At 40.3% G+C, this 16,679-nt stretch overlaps 3 protein-coding genes across 3 annotated transcripts; all 3 read left to right on the top strand.

Moving 5' to 3' along the window:
* Positions 1–393: 393 nt before the first annotated feature.
* LOC123020173 (olfactory receptor 14A16-like) lies at positions 394–1,374 on the top strand. The gene has a single exon (XM_044423601.1). It carries the CDS (start codon positions 394–396, stop codon positions 1,372–1,374), a length of 981 nt encoding a protein of 326 aa, XP_044279536.1.
* A 6,179-nt stretch (positions 1,375–7,553) lies between these two features.
* On the top strand, positions 7,554–8,534 carry LOC123020172 (olfactory receptor 14A16-like). Its single transcript, XM_044423599.1, has one exon. It carries the CDS (start codon positions 7,554–7,556, stop codon positions 8,532–8,534), a length of 981 nt encoding a protein of 326 aa, XP_044279534.1.
* A 4,847-nt stretch (positions 8,535–13,381) lies between these two features.
* LOC123020171 (olfactory receptor 14A16-like) lies at positions 13,382–14,362 on the top strand. The gene has a single exon (XM_044423598.1). It carries the CDS (start codon positions 13,382–13,384, stop codon positions 14,360–14,362), a length of 981 nt encoding a protein of 326 aa, XP_044279533.1.
* The last annotated feature ends 2,317 nt before the right edge of the window (positions 14,363–16,679 follow it).

The raw sequence follows: 16,679 nt of genomic DNA, 5'->3' as shown, positions 1-16,679 counted from the left end.
AAGGAAAGTGCTTTGACAAGTTTATTCACATTTCTCCTGGGCACAGGTGGGCATGTGATCTGTACATCTCTCTTAAGCATTATATAATATTAGTTATTTGTCATAGCAATACTGAGTAAGGTATGAATCTGTGCTTAGTGTTTGAATGTATGCAGATATTTGAACTGCAATCCAATTTATCTTACGTAGAAACTGAAATGCCTTTCTCAGTCAGTTACATACTACAGTGTCAAACACACATTTATTTGCAAATATTTCACCTCAGTGTATTACATCTACTACTACTTTTGTGGTGGATGCTGCTGCTGCTAAGTTCCAAGCAAACTGGGAGCTTTAAGTTAATATTTTAGCTAGTTTCTAACCACTGTGTCCTTGCTTCCTTCTACAGGTCATATGTTTCTTCAGGGAGAATGGTTAAATAATGAGACAAACCTGTCTGAATTTCTTCTCTTGGAATTCTCGAATGCTCGAGGGCTGCAAATTCTACACTTTACTGCATTCCTAACTTTTTATCTTACAACAGTTGCAGGAAATATTCTCATCATCTCTGCAATTGCCTCTAACCACCACCTACACACCCCCATGTACTTCTTTCTCATGAACCTGGCCATACTGGATGTGGGACAAGTGTCCGTCATTTTCCCCAAAGCCATGGCCAATTCTCTTATGAGTTGCAGATACATTTCTTACTCTGGATGTGTTGTCCAAGTCCTCTTATTTGTCTTCTTTGCAAACTCTGATTTCTTTCTTCTCACCGTTATGGCATATGATAGGTATGTTGCCATTTGCTACCCACTGCAATATGAGAAGCTGCTGAATAAGCAATCCTGTATTCAGATGGTTTCTACTGTATGGGTAGTTAGTTTTTTTTATGGAGTGGTACACACTGGGGGTACCTTTGCACCCCCCTTTTGCTCCAATGTTGTCAATCAGTTTTTTTGTGAAATCCCCCAGTTACTTAAGCTTTCTTGCTCTGACCTGAACCTGTTTGAAACAGGAGTCCTTTCCTTGTTTGGTCTCATTGCCTTAGCATGTTGTATTTTCATTGTTGTTACTTATGTCCACATCTTTGCTGCAGTGCTGAGAATCCCCTCTGTGCAGGGAAGGCAAAAAGCCTTCTCAACTTGCCTTCCCCACCTCATTGTTTTCTCTCTACTTGTATTCACTGCATATTTTGCTTACCTCAAACCCACCTCTAACTCTGGTTCACATCTGGATTTAGCTTTTACTCTGATCTATACCATGGTCCCACCCTTGATGAATCCAATAATCTACAGCATGAGGAACAAGGATATAAAACATGCTCTGTCAAAGTTACTTGGTTTTTGCCACTCTTCTAATGATGCATTCTCCACTGTTGTTCCAGAAATGTGAATTTTGTGTATAATCAGAGCCAACATTTAAGTAGATGTTCATGTAAAGAAATAGCCAGGAAGTACATATTTTTCACTGTTCCCATTCTGGGAAGCATATTTTTAAAAAAATTCCAAAACTTTACTGGCGATAGTATGAAGAATTTTAGAATGTGGTATTAATAATCATCTGTCAAATCAGCACCTGTCAAATAGTTATCTATTCATATTAACTGCGTCATTGTATGGCAATCTGAATAGTAGTAGTAGTAACTGATCTGGATCTATTCCAATGCAGGAGGAAAGAGCAAAATCAACTTGCTGTATCCCATATTAGAGTCCCACTCCAGATGTTAGAGTCCTATGTTAGCATCCCACCTGGTTATATTCTGTAGCCATAGCTGTGGTCGAGTGAAGGGAGACCACTCCTATGAACTGAATAGCTTCTTTGTTTGTTTGCTTGTTTGTTCAGTTTGCAGAATGATGAACTATTAAACATTTATTTAAAGTCATTTCATGCTGTTCTTCACTAAAAAAAGCCCCTGGGATATTAGTTCTTTCAGGGAAGCTGGTCTCCCTTTCACCTCCCTCATTTTTGTGGGGACAAAATGGTTGCTACTAGAGGGAACTGAGAGAAAAAGTGACTCCATGAAGTTAATGTCATGGAAAATCTGCAGTGGATCCCCAAAAGTTGGATGACCTGTAGGGCTATAATTTTTCTTGCAGACTGAAGACATGACAGATTGAATTGAGTTGTCTTTTGGGGCTTGAACCTATATTTCCAGGTATTATATATTCAGCTCCATCAGTTCAGACCTTGCTGAGTTGAATCATCAAGTTTTGAATGGAACTTCTACTTACCTTTGTTTGAAGGCAAGTTGAAGTCTCTATGTGATCATTGCCTCATCAGAGATAAAGAAAACAGTAACATCTAAAGGGCAGAAAAGCAAAATAGACAAAACCTTCCATTCCTATTTCTGGTCACAAATTCATCAATACATCATTTGCAGCTCAGCAGGATATTACATTTAAATAGTCTTGAGCTAATCCATTTCCAGATACAGTTTCTTTCTGGGAAAACAACAGAATTTAGGGATGCTTCATATGAAGACTACTAAAGAAGATGGATAACAGGACAGGAATGGGAACAGGAATCATTAAAAACATTCATGACACCTGGAATTACAATTGGTCAGTGACCTCTTAGAAGGACATGGAAGAGACACTTAACACAAGAGAAAAAGAAAGAGAGAAGATATGATCTTAGCTTTCCATTATTTTATGTTTTTAAGTACTTATGTAAATTCTATCCCAGTCTTTATTCAAGCAGATCTCAAGACAGTTTACAATAAAGAGAGTAACAGCACATTAAAATACAACTATCATATATAAAATATACAGTAAAATAATTCAACTATATGATAAAATTATCAACCCTTAAAATAATGGGTCAATTAAAAGGTTTTGGCCTGTCACCAAAAAGAATAAAATGTGAGCACCAGGTGCATCTCCCTGAGGAGCAGGATCCAAAGCTGAGGTGCTACCACAGAAAAGCCCTTCTCTAGGTAGCCACTCTTCTGAACTCCTTCAAAGAGGGCTCCCAAAGATGGACCTCAGTGGAAGATCTTAGAATTTGGGCAGGAGGAGACGTTTCTTCAAATATCCAGGCCCTAAACTATTTAGGGCTTTGTATATCAAAGTTAACACCTTAAATTGGGCCTGGACTTCAAGTGGTACCCAATGAAGGTGATATAGAATCAATGTTATATGATCTGCCCGTTCTAGTCTTGCAGCTCTATTCTGTACCAAGTGAAACATCCAGACCAACTTCAAGGGTAGCTCCATGTAGAGCATGTTGCAATAGTCCAATAAGGAGGTTACCAGAGTGTGGATTACTGTTGCTAGACTCTGCTCATCCAGGTAAGGACACTGCTGATGGATTAGCCAAAGCTAATGGAAAGTGCTCCTCTTCACGACAGTAACCTGGAATTACAGAGATAACTCCAGGCCAAGAAGCACTGCCAAACTATGCACCCTGTCCCTTAGGGAGAGTGCAACCCCATCCAGAAAAAGGCAAATACTAACCAGGACAGCTGAACCATTCACCAACAGGACCTATAACTTATCTTAAGTCTCAATTTATTGACCCTTATCCAGACCATCATACCATCAAGCCACTGATTCAGAACCATCACCACCTCACCTGGATTGGGTGAACAGGTGAGAAAGAGCTGGATGTCGTTGCTGTACTGGTGACACTTCTGTCCAAACCCCCGGATGACCTCTCCCAGTGGTTTCATTTAGAAGTTGGAAAAAAAGGAACCCAGCAGAACTCCATAGCTTAGCACAGAGCTATAATCCCCAGCCTCGTTCATGGATCACTGCCTTGTCGTGGTGAAGGGGCTTGCATAGCTCAATGAAGCTATGAGCTATGCCGTGCAGGGTCACCCAAGACAGACAGGTCATAGCAAACAGCTCTGACAAAACATGATCCACTGGAGAAGGAAATGGCAACCCACTCCAGTATCTTTCCCATGAAAACCCCATGGACAGAACCAAAAGGCAAAAAGATATGATGCCAGAAGATGAGCCCCTCAGATCAGAAGGTGTCCAATATGCTACTGGGGAAGAGCAGAGGGCTAGTACTAGTAGTGCCAGAAAGAATGAAGCGACTGGGTCAAAGCCAAAAGGACACTCAGTTGCTGATGTATCTGGTGGTGAAAGGAGAGTCCAATGCTGCAAAGACCTATACTCCATAGGAACCTGGAATGTAAGATCCATGAATCAAGGCAAGCTGGATGTGGTCAAACAAGAGATGACAAGACTGAGCATCGACATATTAGGAATCAGTGAACTAAAATGGACAGGAATGGGTGCATTTAATTCAGATGACCATCAGGTATACTACTGCGGGCAAGAATCCCTCAGAAGAAATGAAGTAGCCTTCATAGTCAATAAAAGAGTAGGAAAAGCAGTACTGGCATACAATCTCCAAAATGACAGAATGATCTCAGTTCGAATCCAAGGCAAACCATTCAACATCACAATAGTCCAAGTCTATGCCCCAACCACTGGTGCTGAAGAGGCTGAGGTTGACCAGTTCTATGAAGGCCTTCAACACCTTCTAGAATTAACTCCAAAAAATGATGTCCTTATTATCATGGGGGATTGGAATGCTAAAGTAGGAAGCCAAAAGATAACCGGAATAACAGGCAAGTTTGGTCTTGGAGTACAAAATGAAGCAGGGCACAGTCTGATAGAATTTTGTCAAGAGAAAAAAATGGTCATAGCAAACACTCTTTTCCAACAACCCAAGAGACGACTCTACACATGGACATCACCAGACGGTCAATACAGAAATCAGATTGACTATGTGCTCTGCAGCCAAAGATGGAGAAGCTCTGTACAGTCAGTAAAAACTAGACCAGGAGCTGAAATTTAGGCTTAAGTTGAAGAAAGTAGGGAAAAGCACTAGGCCACTCAGGCATGACTAAATCATATCCCTGATGAATATACAGTAGAGGTGACAAATAGATTTAAGGAATTAGATCTGATAGACAGAGTGCCTGAAGAAATATGGATGGAGGTTCGCAACATTGTACAAAAGGCAGCAACTAAAACCATCCCAAAGAAAAAGAAATGCAAGAAAGCAAAATGGCTGTCTGAGGAAGCTTTACAAATAGCTGTGAAAAGAAGGGAAGTGAAAGGCAAGAGAGAAAGAGAAAGATACAAACAATTGAATGCAGAATTCCAGAGAACAGCTAGAAAAGATGAGACGCTGATGCTGGAAACAACTGATGACAAAAAAAAAAGAAGGGGACAGCAGAGGATGCGATGGCTAGATGGAGTCACTGAAGCAGTTGGTGTGAGCTTGGGTGGACTCCAGGAGATGGTGGAGGACAGGAAGGCCTGGAGGAATGTTGTCCATGGGGTCGCGATGGGTCGGACATAACTTTGTGAGTAACAACAACAATAATCCCCAGCACCACCTTCTGGAATTGGCCAGTCGAGTAGGAACAAAACTACTCCAAAGCAGTGCCTCCAACTTCCAAGTCAGCCAACCTATCCAGAAGGATACCATGGTCGATGGTATTGAAAGTCAGTGACAGGTCCAGAAAAACTAACAGAGACATACTCCCCTTGTTCATTGATTTTCTTTTGCTTCTGCCTCAATTCTATGTTCCTTTAATTAGGCAATCTGATTGCCCATTGCCTTTTGTTGATAAGGAAGGCTAAGTAATGTGTTGCTTTTGCAGTGTAATATGCACTTGGGCATTACAAACTTAAATCCAGTAATACAGGATAGCAGGTAAGAAGGGAACACATATCCTTTAACATCCTTTAATGCTTTCATTCCCTTAGCCAAGGTGATACCCTTAGGAAAGAAAATGAAATGTGGATGGTAAACAACTTGGTGCACTGCACAAGGATTGGCAACATTGTGACTTGCTGTTAGAAATGCACAGGCAGTGGATTGACTTTGAGTAGTTCAATCCCATCACAAGTACATGGTGTTGCTCACTCTTACAGTTGTAGCTATCTAGGTATTCTCTAAAGAATTCTTATGAAGAAATACACAGCAAAACAAAAAAAGGAAATCGAAGTTCTTTAGGTCCTAACATCCTTATCATCCCAAACACTCCCATCCTACCTAAACATATTTACAAAATGACACTCTCAGGAATTAATGTGCTTTTTGTGCACTTCTACTACTAAACTCTGTTGGACTCCCCTGAGTGTGACTCTCTAGGGATAAAAAGGATATTAATACATTCCCAACCAGCAACTTGAGAAATCCTCACTCTCATGATTGTTGCAAGAGAGCTAGCATAAAAAGTCATGGATATCTGTGCAGTGGTGCAGCTAAGTGTGAAGCTAAGAGAAAGTGGAGGAGGAATACAAGCTATGTGAAACAATTTAATTCTGCAGTGTTTCATGTGATCTCAAAATGCAAGCTAAGAAAATACCCTCCTGATCTATCTTATGTTTTATTCCAGATATAGTCATTGTTAGGTACAGGTCTCTCTGAGCTTATGAACATGGCATTAATCAGAATACATGTGTTCTTGTGATACCCTCACTCTGGATTCTGGAATGCTTTCCGAAATGCTATTCCATATTTGCAGTGGCCAAAATGCTTGCATCTGTTGACTAGTTTCCAAAAGCAGCAGCATCATTTCAGCAAGAGATAATCCCACATCAGCATCAGGATGAAACTAATTTTAGATGAAACTTTTCCTTAATCTGCAGATAAATCCTCAGGTAAGACATTTTGGGGAATTTAAAGTGAGTAATGTTTAGAGAAGAAGCACTAAGAACAGCAGTAAGATTTAAAAAAAAATCTCAGGTGGACCAAGTGATTTGGAGACGCCTAGTAAATATTCTCTGAAATGGAATAAAGGTTTAATACTTACAAGCTTGGATATGATATTACTGAATTCTTTACTGTATCTCCTTCCTGAGTCTGGATATTTAGAATTGTCTTTCACTGCATATCTCATGAAATTTTAAATTTTATCTTTCTCAGTCAGTTACTTCAATTCTGTGCCAGTCACAAGGAATAACTACAGTGCTTTTCCCTTCCATATTCTTTAGTTTTCTTTAATTTTTATTCCTAATGCTCCTTTATAAGTCAAAGGCATTCATTTTGCTACCATTTTAGCTTTCATGTTGAATGCCCAGAATTAAAGTTTACTTTTTTAGCATGAAACCAAGCTCAACATTTGATTGCCAATAAATTCCAATGCAGGGCAGGGGTATGGCTGGCTGGCTGGCTGGCTTCCTTCCTTCCTTGCTAAATCAATTCTCTGTACCTGTTCACAAAACAAGAGAAACAAAGCTGTCATGAAATCTGACTCACCAAGTGGCAGAACATTAAACATGATTATTATGAATATTTCAAAATATAGAAACCAATGAAGTTAAATTGCAGGAGGCAGGGACTGTTTTCTCCTCCTTACCCTCCCCCCAGTCTGTTAAATTACACATGAAAAATCTAGAAAAAATAGGTTATGAAAAAAGAATAGAAAAGACTGAGGCCCAGGCCTACTGTGGATATTAAAACAATAAACTAATAGTACCAGGGATACTTGTCATACTCATGCTGTCAGTTTAAAATCAATATTTTCAGTACTTTGATGAATTCTTGCAGTATGAAGCCCTCATTCTAACACTGTACATTTGCTTGCTTTTCAAGATAAGATGCTTCATAAGGAACAACATCTAGCTAATGTATCCTCCCTGTCTGGGTTTCTTCTCCTGAAATTCTCAGAAGTTTGGGAAATGCAGATACTGTACTTCATTGGATTCCTTGTTTTCTACCTGGCAGCAGTTGCAGGAAACCTTCTCATCATCTCTGCAGTTGCCTCTGACCACCACCTGCACACCCCCATGTACTTCTTCTTAATGAGCCTGGCCATACAGGATGTGGGACAAGTGTCTGTCATCTTCCCCAAAGCCATGGCCAATTCCCTCAGGAACTGCAGGCACATTTCTTACTCTGGATGTGTGGCTCAAGTCCTCATGTTTGTCTTCTTTATAGCTTCTGATTTCTTTCTTCTCACTGTCATGGCGTATGATCGGTATGTTGCCATTTGCAATCCACTGCACTATGAGATTCTGATGAATAAGCATGTTTGCATTCGAATGATTGCTACTGTATGGAATGTCAGCTTTTTCTACGATGTGTTGCACACTGGAGGCACCTTTGCAACCCCCTTTTGCTCCAATGACATCAATCAGTTTTTCTGTGAAATCCCAGCCTTACTGAAGCTTGCCTGCTCTGACTTCCATTTAGCTGAAATAGTGGTTCTTTTTGTAAGTGCTAGCATTGGGTTATGCTGTTTTATTTTCATAGTTGTAACTTACGTGCACATCTTCACTGCAGTCCTGAGGATCCCCTCTGCGCTTGGACGACAAAAGGCTTTCTCAACCTGCCTTCCTCATCTCATTGTTTACTCCATGTTTATATTCACTGGATATTTTGCCTACCTTAAACCCACCTCTAATTTCACTTCACATCTGGATTTGGCATTTACTTTGCTGTATTCCAGTTTTCCACCTATGATGAATCCCATAATCTACAGCCTGCGAAACAAGGATGTAAAACATGCTCTGTCAAAGTTATTTGGTTTGAGGTCTTCTTTTAGGAATAATCTCTCAATCCTTGTTCAGCAAAGGTGAATTTTGTAGTATAAATGGTACACAAGTACATGTTGATGTAAAGATAAAACTAGTAAGTAGGTCTTTTTTTGTCTTCTTGCTCTAATGTAAGTTTGAAAAAGCAGAAACATAGTGTGAAAATAGGAGGAGTCCTTTCCTGTCCTGCTAGTGTAGTTTTGCATCTGTAATTTCCTACCAAATTTGGTGATCTAGATGATAGCTATAGAATAACTGATTGGCATCTATAAGAGGGTGTTTATGCATATGCGTGGGTGGGAGGGTTACTTCAATATCCTATGTTAGAGTTCCAATCCAAATCAACACACACTTTCACTTGAGTAAAGTGTGATGCTGTTCCTGCTTTGCAGTTGTTTCTTAGCACTAAGAATAAACTCTGTAGTATCTTTGTGCAATGAATGCTTTATTAGTGATTTATTTGAAGTATTTCTATGCTGCTTCCTAAAAATAAACTAAAATAAATAAATTATATGGACCAAGAATGGGTTACACCTAAGCCAATCAAAGAGAGATGCCCTGCCCTGCAGGCTGACAATCTTCAAAGAAGTGTCACAGAAGGAAAAATTAAATGGCAAAGGTAGAGGAGAAAATAACAATCAAAAGCACTTCTCTGTCTGGTCAACTTGCAGGTTCATCACACTAATTGGTTTTATAATATGCTGCACAGAGCAATTCCAGAAGCTAAACACTCAGGTGGTGGAGAGCTCTGTACATCCTAAACCTTGTCAGTCTTTGGCAGGCACAGAGGCCGTTGTTGCCTCTCTGCCATGCTTCTCAGCAGTTCTCATTAGTTGGACCTCTTCCCATCTACTGGACCACCTTTGACAATCCCCTCTCCTCACTTCCCAAAGTCACAGTCCTGAACAGAGGAAATGGACCTGCTGTGCAGCACAACACAGCTTTCTGCTTTGGCCAAGTGGAGTTGTGGGGCAGAGGAGACCAGCTGAGGGCCCTTCCTGAGGTGAAACTCTGGATGACATGCTGGAGCAGCACACTCACTTGGTTCCAATAAATTTCAGCAATGCAGGCATTAAATAGCCCACAAATTCTGGTTATGAAAGAACCAGTTCTTTGTGTGACTCTTTCTTTCTACATTCACACACATACACATGTGCACACAGAGAGTGAGGGAATGAGTGAGGTGGGGGGAAAGAGAGAGAGAAATGATGATGATGATGATGGAGGGAGGGAGGAGGAAGAGGAGGCTCTATATCAGCTATGCATGCAGTGTGTCTTAAGTTAAAGACTTAAGTCTAGAGTTCATGTTTAAGACAGAGATATTGAGCTTTCCTTGTATTGTTCCACAAATAAATCAGCATATGATCAGTCCATGTATGTCCCCACTGAAGTTCTTTGAAGTTGTAAATGGTGATTGTGAATGTGAAAATGCATATTCTTCAAGATAGACTAAGTCAATGCTTAATAATGTTTGGGAAAGGAAAATTTCTTCATTAGTATGAACAAATATGAACCACAACAGAGTACCTTGGTAAATGTATGAAGAGCACCTTCTTCTAGTCACCTTTACATCTTTATGGTTTTTTAAAAGTAGCTGCCAAAACTTTTTCCTGTTTCTTTGATTAACTTTGAGATAAATGTCCTTCTTAGAGGGTCACCCCATGTTTTCTGTGTGCACTTGTTATGAAAGTGATAAAGAGCTTAGATATGGCCCAAGCTAGAATGAATGAATGAATGAATGAACGAATGAATGAATGAACATTTCAGAAGCATAGGTCCAGGTTTGAATTTTGCTTGCTTGTTTGCTTGGAAGGAGAGTTTTCAAGTGTGTGAGGAGGAAGGGCAGATGCTGTGCCTTCACACAGCACAAGTGAGAGCTGCATTGCATATAATTCTACAACTCTAAATGCATACTTGCATTTTGAAGGCATGAAGGGTGAAGTTCTTCAGACAGTTGGGGCCAGCTTGCTGTCACTGCCCCTACATTTCCAAGCATACTAGTCTCACCCTCATCACTTCACACCTTGCTTTGGAAGCAAGCTCTGGAAGTTCTGGAATCAGCAAGCTCTGGAAGTTCAATCTGAATTTGCCTGAATGGAAATAGAACTCTCTGTGTGATTCATGGACCATTCATGCCTGTCAGTTGGACATATGTGTGTGTGTGTGTGTGGGGTTATAAAACAGACTAATTCCACCATGTCTACATGTGGCCACAATTTTAGCAGCAAATGCTATGCAGCTCAGGAATTTATATGAATAGCCTGGTAGAACAGGAAAGTCTTATCCTTGAACTGAGTAGATGTCAGTGTGGGTGTCCAGAGGATTTCTCTTGGGAGAGCATTCCAGAGCTGGGGCACCACCAACAAAGAAGCCCTGTCTGTTGTTGCCATACACAAGCCTCAGAATGTGGGGTCTGGTGGGGTTTGGGATGTTGGCTCACCACGTTTTGTAGAGTCAAAACCAGCACCCTGAATTGGCCCAAAAATTAATTGCAGATGAGAAATTACTGGGGTACTGAGTAGTTAGAACCCAACTTCTTACAGCTTTATGTTGATGTAAGAGAAAATTGGCAGTAAGATCTTGCTGAAAAGAACTTTCCTGAATACATTTTCCCCCATCAACTTTTCCAGTTTTGTTGCCTTAAGCATACTTTTCATGCATACCTTTCATGTATAACTCTCATACATAACTGTCATGTTGGTAGCTCAGGAAAATATAGAAATCTTCTTTAATAATGCAAGAGTACAATGATGGAGAGGACAACACAACAATGCACTGTATTTCCTTTCCACAAATAGGTCAGGCTGTGGCTGTCTCCATGACAGGCCTTGTAATGGTATTTTTGCTCTCATGTGACATCATTTCTGGTAGGCATTGTGAAGACAACCCACATGTCTAAATATGGAAAGGTGAAAGAAAGGAAATCCTTTGCCCTGTAAACAAGCTCAGAGTATTTGTGAACAGAGTCTACCCTCTCCCAAGCCTCCACATGTGGTGGAAACCAAAGATGGTTCATGCATGTAGGCATAATGCTAAGATCTTAGTGTGGGGCTGGAGTGTTCGTCTGAGGCAGGGATACCTGGCTTGGAGTTTCTACTCACACATGAAGCCTCCTGGATCACTGTGACCAGTCACTGACTCTACCTAACACAGAGAGTTGTGAGGATAAAATATAGAGGAGAAGGATGATGGGCACATCTTGGGCTCTTTGCAAAAATGATGGGAGTCAGTCCTCATCAGCAGAAATAATTGTCCTCTGATAGAAGACTTCCACATATAACATAGACAATCTGAGATATAATAATCATGTAAGTTTATTGCCCTTACACCACAACTCAAATTTAGTAATATCCATCTGTCTCCATCCCATGACATTGTATTACTCCAAGTTTTGTTTCACCAGGAGAGATCTACTTCTGGGGCTAGGAAGTCCCAAGTACTATGCAATTATTTTATTATAATTGCACCTATGCAATTTTGTGCTGTTGATCATGATTAATATTAGAAATAAGCAGTATTCATGCCTTGAAAAAAGGCATATACATATATACACTTGAAAGAACAGGAGGAGGAAAGGGATAATCTGTCATCCACTTGTGTTCAAGTAATTTCTTCTTTCCTGACCATATCAGCAAATTTTCAGGAGAGGAGGCTAATTTGTTCTATACAGTAAGTGCATCTTTTATTATGTGAGATGCTCAAATATTTTCTGAAAATTTCAGGTAACAACTTGCTGGCCTGCATGGATGAATGGCATCTCTTGAGCAAAAGAGAGTGACTGTCAGCATCAGAAGTGACATCATTTTCAGTGCAATTTCATGTTCATCTGGAGGTTCCTGCTCAGATATTTGAGCAAATGGAGATAGAGTAAATTGAAAGGAACAAGAGTTTTGGTATGTTTATTCAGTTGCTTCAGGTCTCAGGTGGGCAGTGTGAACTCTCATAAGCACTATATAAAATGCTGGACAAATTTAATATTCGTTCTTTTGTTGTTTTGATATAACATTACTGAATAACTTTTGTATCCCATGTTTGAGTTTGTGTGTGCATGTATGTGTAAATTTGAACCAGATGCTTTTATCTTACATATAAATACAAATGTCCTCCAGTTACTGATTTCCATGTCAAACACACTTGCATTTAACCTATGAACTTCACTCCATTCTCATTTCTCATGTTGCTTTGACTTTTCCATTTAGAATCATTCCTTTGTCACTGCTATGCAGCTAGTTTCCTATCATTCTAACATTGCTCAGTAGACAAATACGCACAACTTCAGTTTGTTTCTCTGGCCAGGAAGCCAAGTTTGAAAGATGGCGGTCTGTAACTTCTGACCAAGCAGTGGGAAGCATTTTACCAAGTCTCTGTACTGGTGGAGTCTGAAGTTGGAAAAAGGAAGTACCAAATCCTGTGTACTGCTAGGCAGATTGAGAAAGGCTGCCAAGACCAACATGGAAAGGGTTGTAGTTGTGGTGGGCCAGGTGCGCAGAACTCCAAGAATGCCATTCACTGCTCACTGAATATGTGGAGGGGTTCATGTGAACCTTCCCAGAGAACAGAGAACTTGCAAAAATTGTCCCCCTATAATATTTAAATGACTTTTTGTCATACAACTGAAGATGCCCATTTGTGAATTAAAAAGGATGAAACAATAAATCTGTATATTAGTAAAAAACCAATTTTACTAATGTTCTTTTTACCAATACTTTTACTAATACCTTTTACTAAGCTTGCACATGTCAGTATGATGCTCACTGCTGCAACTATGTACTAACTTTCTAATAATAAATACTGTGAGATTTTAATTAATATTTTAAGTATGATAACCCCACATATTAACATATTAAGCCTGCTTTCTAACCACTGTGTCCTTGCTTCATTTGATAGGCCATATGTTTCTTCAGGGACAAGAGTTAAACAATGAAACAGTCCAATCTGAATTTCTTCTCCTGGAATTCTCAAATATTCGAGGGCTGCAAATTCCACTCTTCATTGGATTCCTTGCCTTTTACCTGGCAGCAGTCGTGGGAAACATTCTCATCATCTCTGCAGTTGCCTCTGACCACCACCTGCATACCCCCATGTACTTCTTTCTCATGAACCTGGCCATACTGGATGTGGGTCAAGTGTCCATCATCTTCCCCAAAGCCATGGCCAACTCCCTCATGAACTGCAGGCACATTTCTTACTCTGGGTGTGTGGCTCAGGTCCTCTTGTATGTCTTCTTTATAGTTTCTGATTTCTTTCTTCTCACTGTCATGGCGTATGATCGGTATGTTGCCATTGGCAATCCATTGCAATATGAGAAGCTGATGAATAAGCAATCCTGCATTCAAATAATTACTACTGTATGGATCCTTAGTTTTTGTAGTGCTGTGTTACACACTGGAGGGACCTTTGCAGCTCCCTTTTGCTCAAATGTGGTCAATCAGTTTTTTTGTGAAATCCCCCATTTACTTAAGCTTGCTTGCTCTGAATCGAACCTGTTTGAAACCGGAGTCCTTTCCTTAGTTGTTATCTTTAGCTTAGTGTGTTGTATTTTCATTGTTGTGAGTTATGTGCACATCTTTGCTGTAGTTCTAAGAATCCCTTCTGTGCGGGGGAGGCAAAAAACTTTCTCAACTTGCCTTCCTCATCTCATTGTTTTCTCCACACTAATAGTCACAGGATATTTTGCTTACCTCAGGCCAACCTCTAACTCTACCTCACATCTGGATTTGGCATTTACTTTGGTATATACCATGGTCCCACCCTTGATGAATCCAGTAATCTACAGCATGAGGAACAAGGACATCAAACATGCTCTGACAAGGTTATTTGGTATTTGTTGGTCTTCTAGTAAAGTGTTCTCCAGTCTTGTTCTGCAAAAGTGAATTTTGTGTATCTGTAATAACAACATTTAACATATAAAAACAAAGCAAGAAGATACATATTTTTCTCAGAACTGAGATAAGAAATCAGAAGTATAGTGAGACAGCATGGTGCGTTTAATGTGTTCTGCTCATGATGGCGTTAATAGAAATATGTTTCTCACCAAATGCCAAATGGTGAGTTATCCATTTATATGAATTGGTTCAGTGTTTGGAAATCTAAATTTTAGCCATGGAGTAACTGAGCAGGAAAACAGTTAAAATCAACTTGCCATACCCCATTTTAGATTCTCTCTTTCTCTCCCTCCCTCCCTCCCTCCCTCCCTCCCTCCCTCCCTCCCTGTAGTAGGCACGTACACTCAGATAAAAGAAAACCTCACCGGTTTACAACATACAAGAGATATGGGATTGGTGGGTAAGAGAGGAAATAATAATTCTTTTAGGAAGACTTTTCTCCCCTTCCACCTCCCTTAGCTCTGAGCTGACAAAATCTTGCTACTGGGAACAGGTGAGAAAGAAAGTGACTTCATGTGTAAATTCACACAGGTTGTGAATGCAGAAAACCTGTATCACCTGTAACGGAAGGCTAAACGTTTTCTTGCATACTGAATACAAGAGGCCTTTAAGTGATTAGAAAGTTGGGACTTGTCACCTATATGGACCAACTTCCGTCCCATCAATTCAGACTTTGCTGAATCGAATAGCAAGCTCTGAAAGGAACTTCTGCTCACATTTGTTTGAATGCAACTGGTCTCTCTGTGTTATCACAGACCTTGCCTTATCAGGGATCCCCCTTCCTTTAAATATAAACTGGCAAAAAGCAAAACAGACCCTACCCCTATCCTAAATGTGGTCACAATTTTTCCAAGAAATGATATGCAGCTCAGTATAGATTAGATTTAAACTGCCTGGGACCAAGGGAATGCCTTAGTTTGGCACTGAAAAGACAGTACTGCAGGTGCCAGGTGGAATTCCCTTAGGAGGGAACTCTAGAGAATGGGGGCTAACACCAAAAAGCCCTCCATGTTCTTGCCACTCATCAAGGCTCAGGATGAGTGGGCATTTGAAAAAAGACTGCTGTGGTGACCTTAACGTTCAGGTAGACAAATATGTGAGTAAGTGTGACATGAAGCTTTGGCTGGATTTGCACTTCACCAGAAGCCATGGTGAATTGTTAGCATTGTTGGTCTGCCATGTTATCCAAGCACAGTTGCAATGGCTCAACATGTATCTTTGGTTTCCTGAAACTACAAAAGTTCAAAGGTTTCCACATTTCACTGCAGTTTCTTGTGACATCTGGACTTGGGAGCTCCATTGGAGTTAGCGGTGAGGAAATATCATAGAGTCTGTGGAAAGAGCAGCAGTGGAAGGGGTTGCTTTAGGTATCTGATCTCTACTACCTTCACCTCCTTAGGAATACACACAGCATCACCCTGCTTGTTCCTATTGGCTGAAAGGTATGCAAGTCACCCTACTTACTCTCTGAAACAAGAATAAAGTGTATGATTGCAAGGAAGGAGATTATTGTGGGGAAAATGTTTAGGATACTTTACAGAAATGGTAGTTAGAATACTTTTCAGAGATGGAGGTACACTAGGGAAATGGAAGAGGGATAACCCACCTCCAAACACACTTCAGAACCCAATCACAAAGACATAGCTAAGGTCCTTATGGAAGAATGCAGCACAGAAGGGAACTTTGCTTTCTGGTGAATGTGTGACAAGAGTGAGATTGGGAGGACTGAGCAGTGAGTATGGAAATTGCCTTGCTGTGGGAAACTTGTGACCATCTGGTGAGTAGGTTGAGTTCTCTGAGGAAAGAGCTTGACTTTGCTTTTCATGGCATGCACTGAACAATGTATATTGCTTGCTGTGAAATGCCCATTGAGTTAAAAGCTGTGTAGAGCTAAACAAGTGAAAACCAGCTGTTTGAATGCCTCCCCCGAAAACAAATTGTGGATGAGAAAGGGCAATTATGGAATATGCCCATAATTATCACAGCTCTGATTTGTACTAGCTGAAATTTCTGGATTCTCCTTAAATGCTATTTTGAAGAACATGTATAGTGTGTGTATTTGTGAGTGTCTTTGTACATGGCAAATATTCTCAAAAGAATCACACAGGAAAAGTAGGAAGTCTGTGAAAACAGACTTGACACATGAACCCATTTTATCCTGATGATGAAAATGGAATTTCTGGTTTGCTCCCAAGGGATAATTGGACAACTAATGGGGGAATGGACTCCACTTGTGGGAAGGAATGCTGTTAAGGCTGGGATATTAACTGGTTGGTATGGATTAATGTGACTGTGCAGATGCAGT

This window comes from Varanus komodoensis, unplaced genomic scaffold, assembly GCF_004798865.1.
Source record: "Varanus komodoensis strain SLA01 unplaced genomic scaffold, ASM479886v1 scaffold142, whole genome shotgun sequence".
Classification (NCBI taxonomy): Eukaryota; Metazoa; Chordata; class Lepidosauria; order Squamata; family Varanidae; genus Varanus; species Varanus komodoensis.
Note: the sequence above shows the minus strand (reverse complement) of the source record. Positions and strands in the feature narration are given on the sequence as shown.

Coding starts and splice junctions, on each gene's coding strand:
- LOC123020173 (XM_044423601.1), top strand. CDS start 394: ATGTTTCTTCAGGGAGAATGGTTAAATAATGAGACAAACCTGTCTGAA.
- LOC123020172 (XM_044423599.1), top strand. CDS start 7,554: ATGCTTCATAAGGAACAACATCTAGCTAATGTATCCTCCCTGTCTGGG.
- LOC123020171 (XM_044423598.1), top strand. CDS start 13,382: ATGTTTCTTCAGGGACAAGAGTTAAACAATGAAACAGTCCAATCTGAA.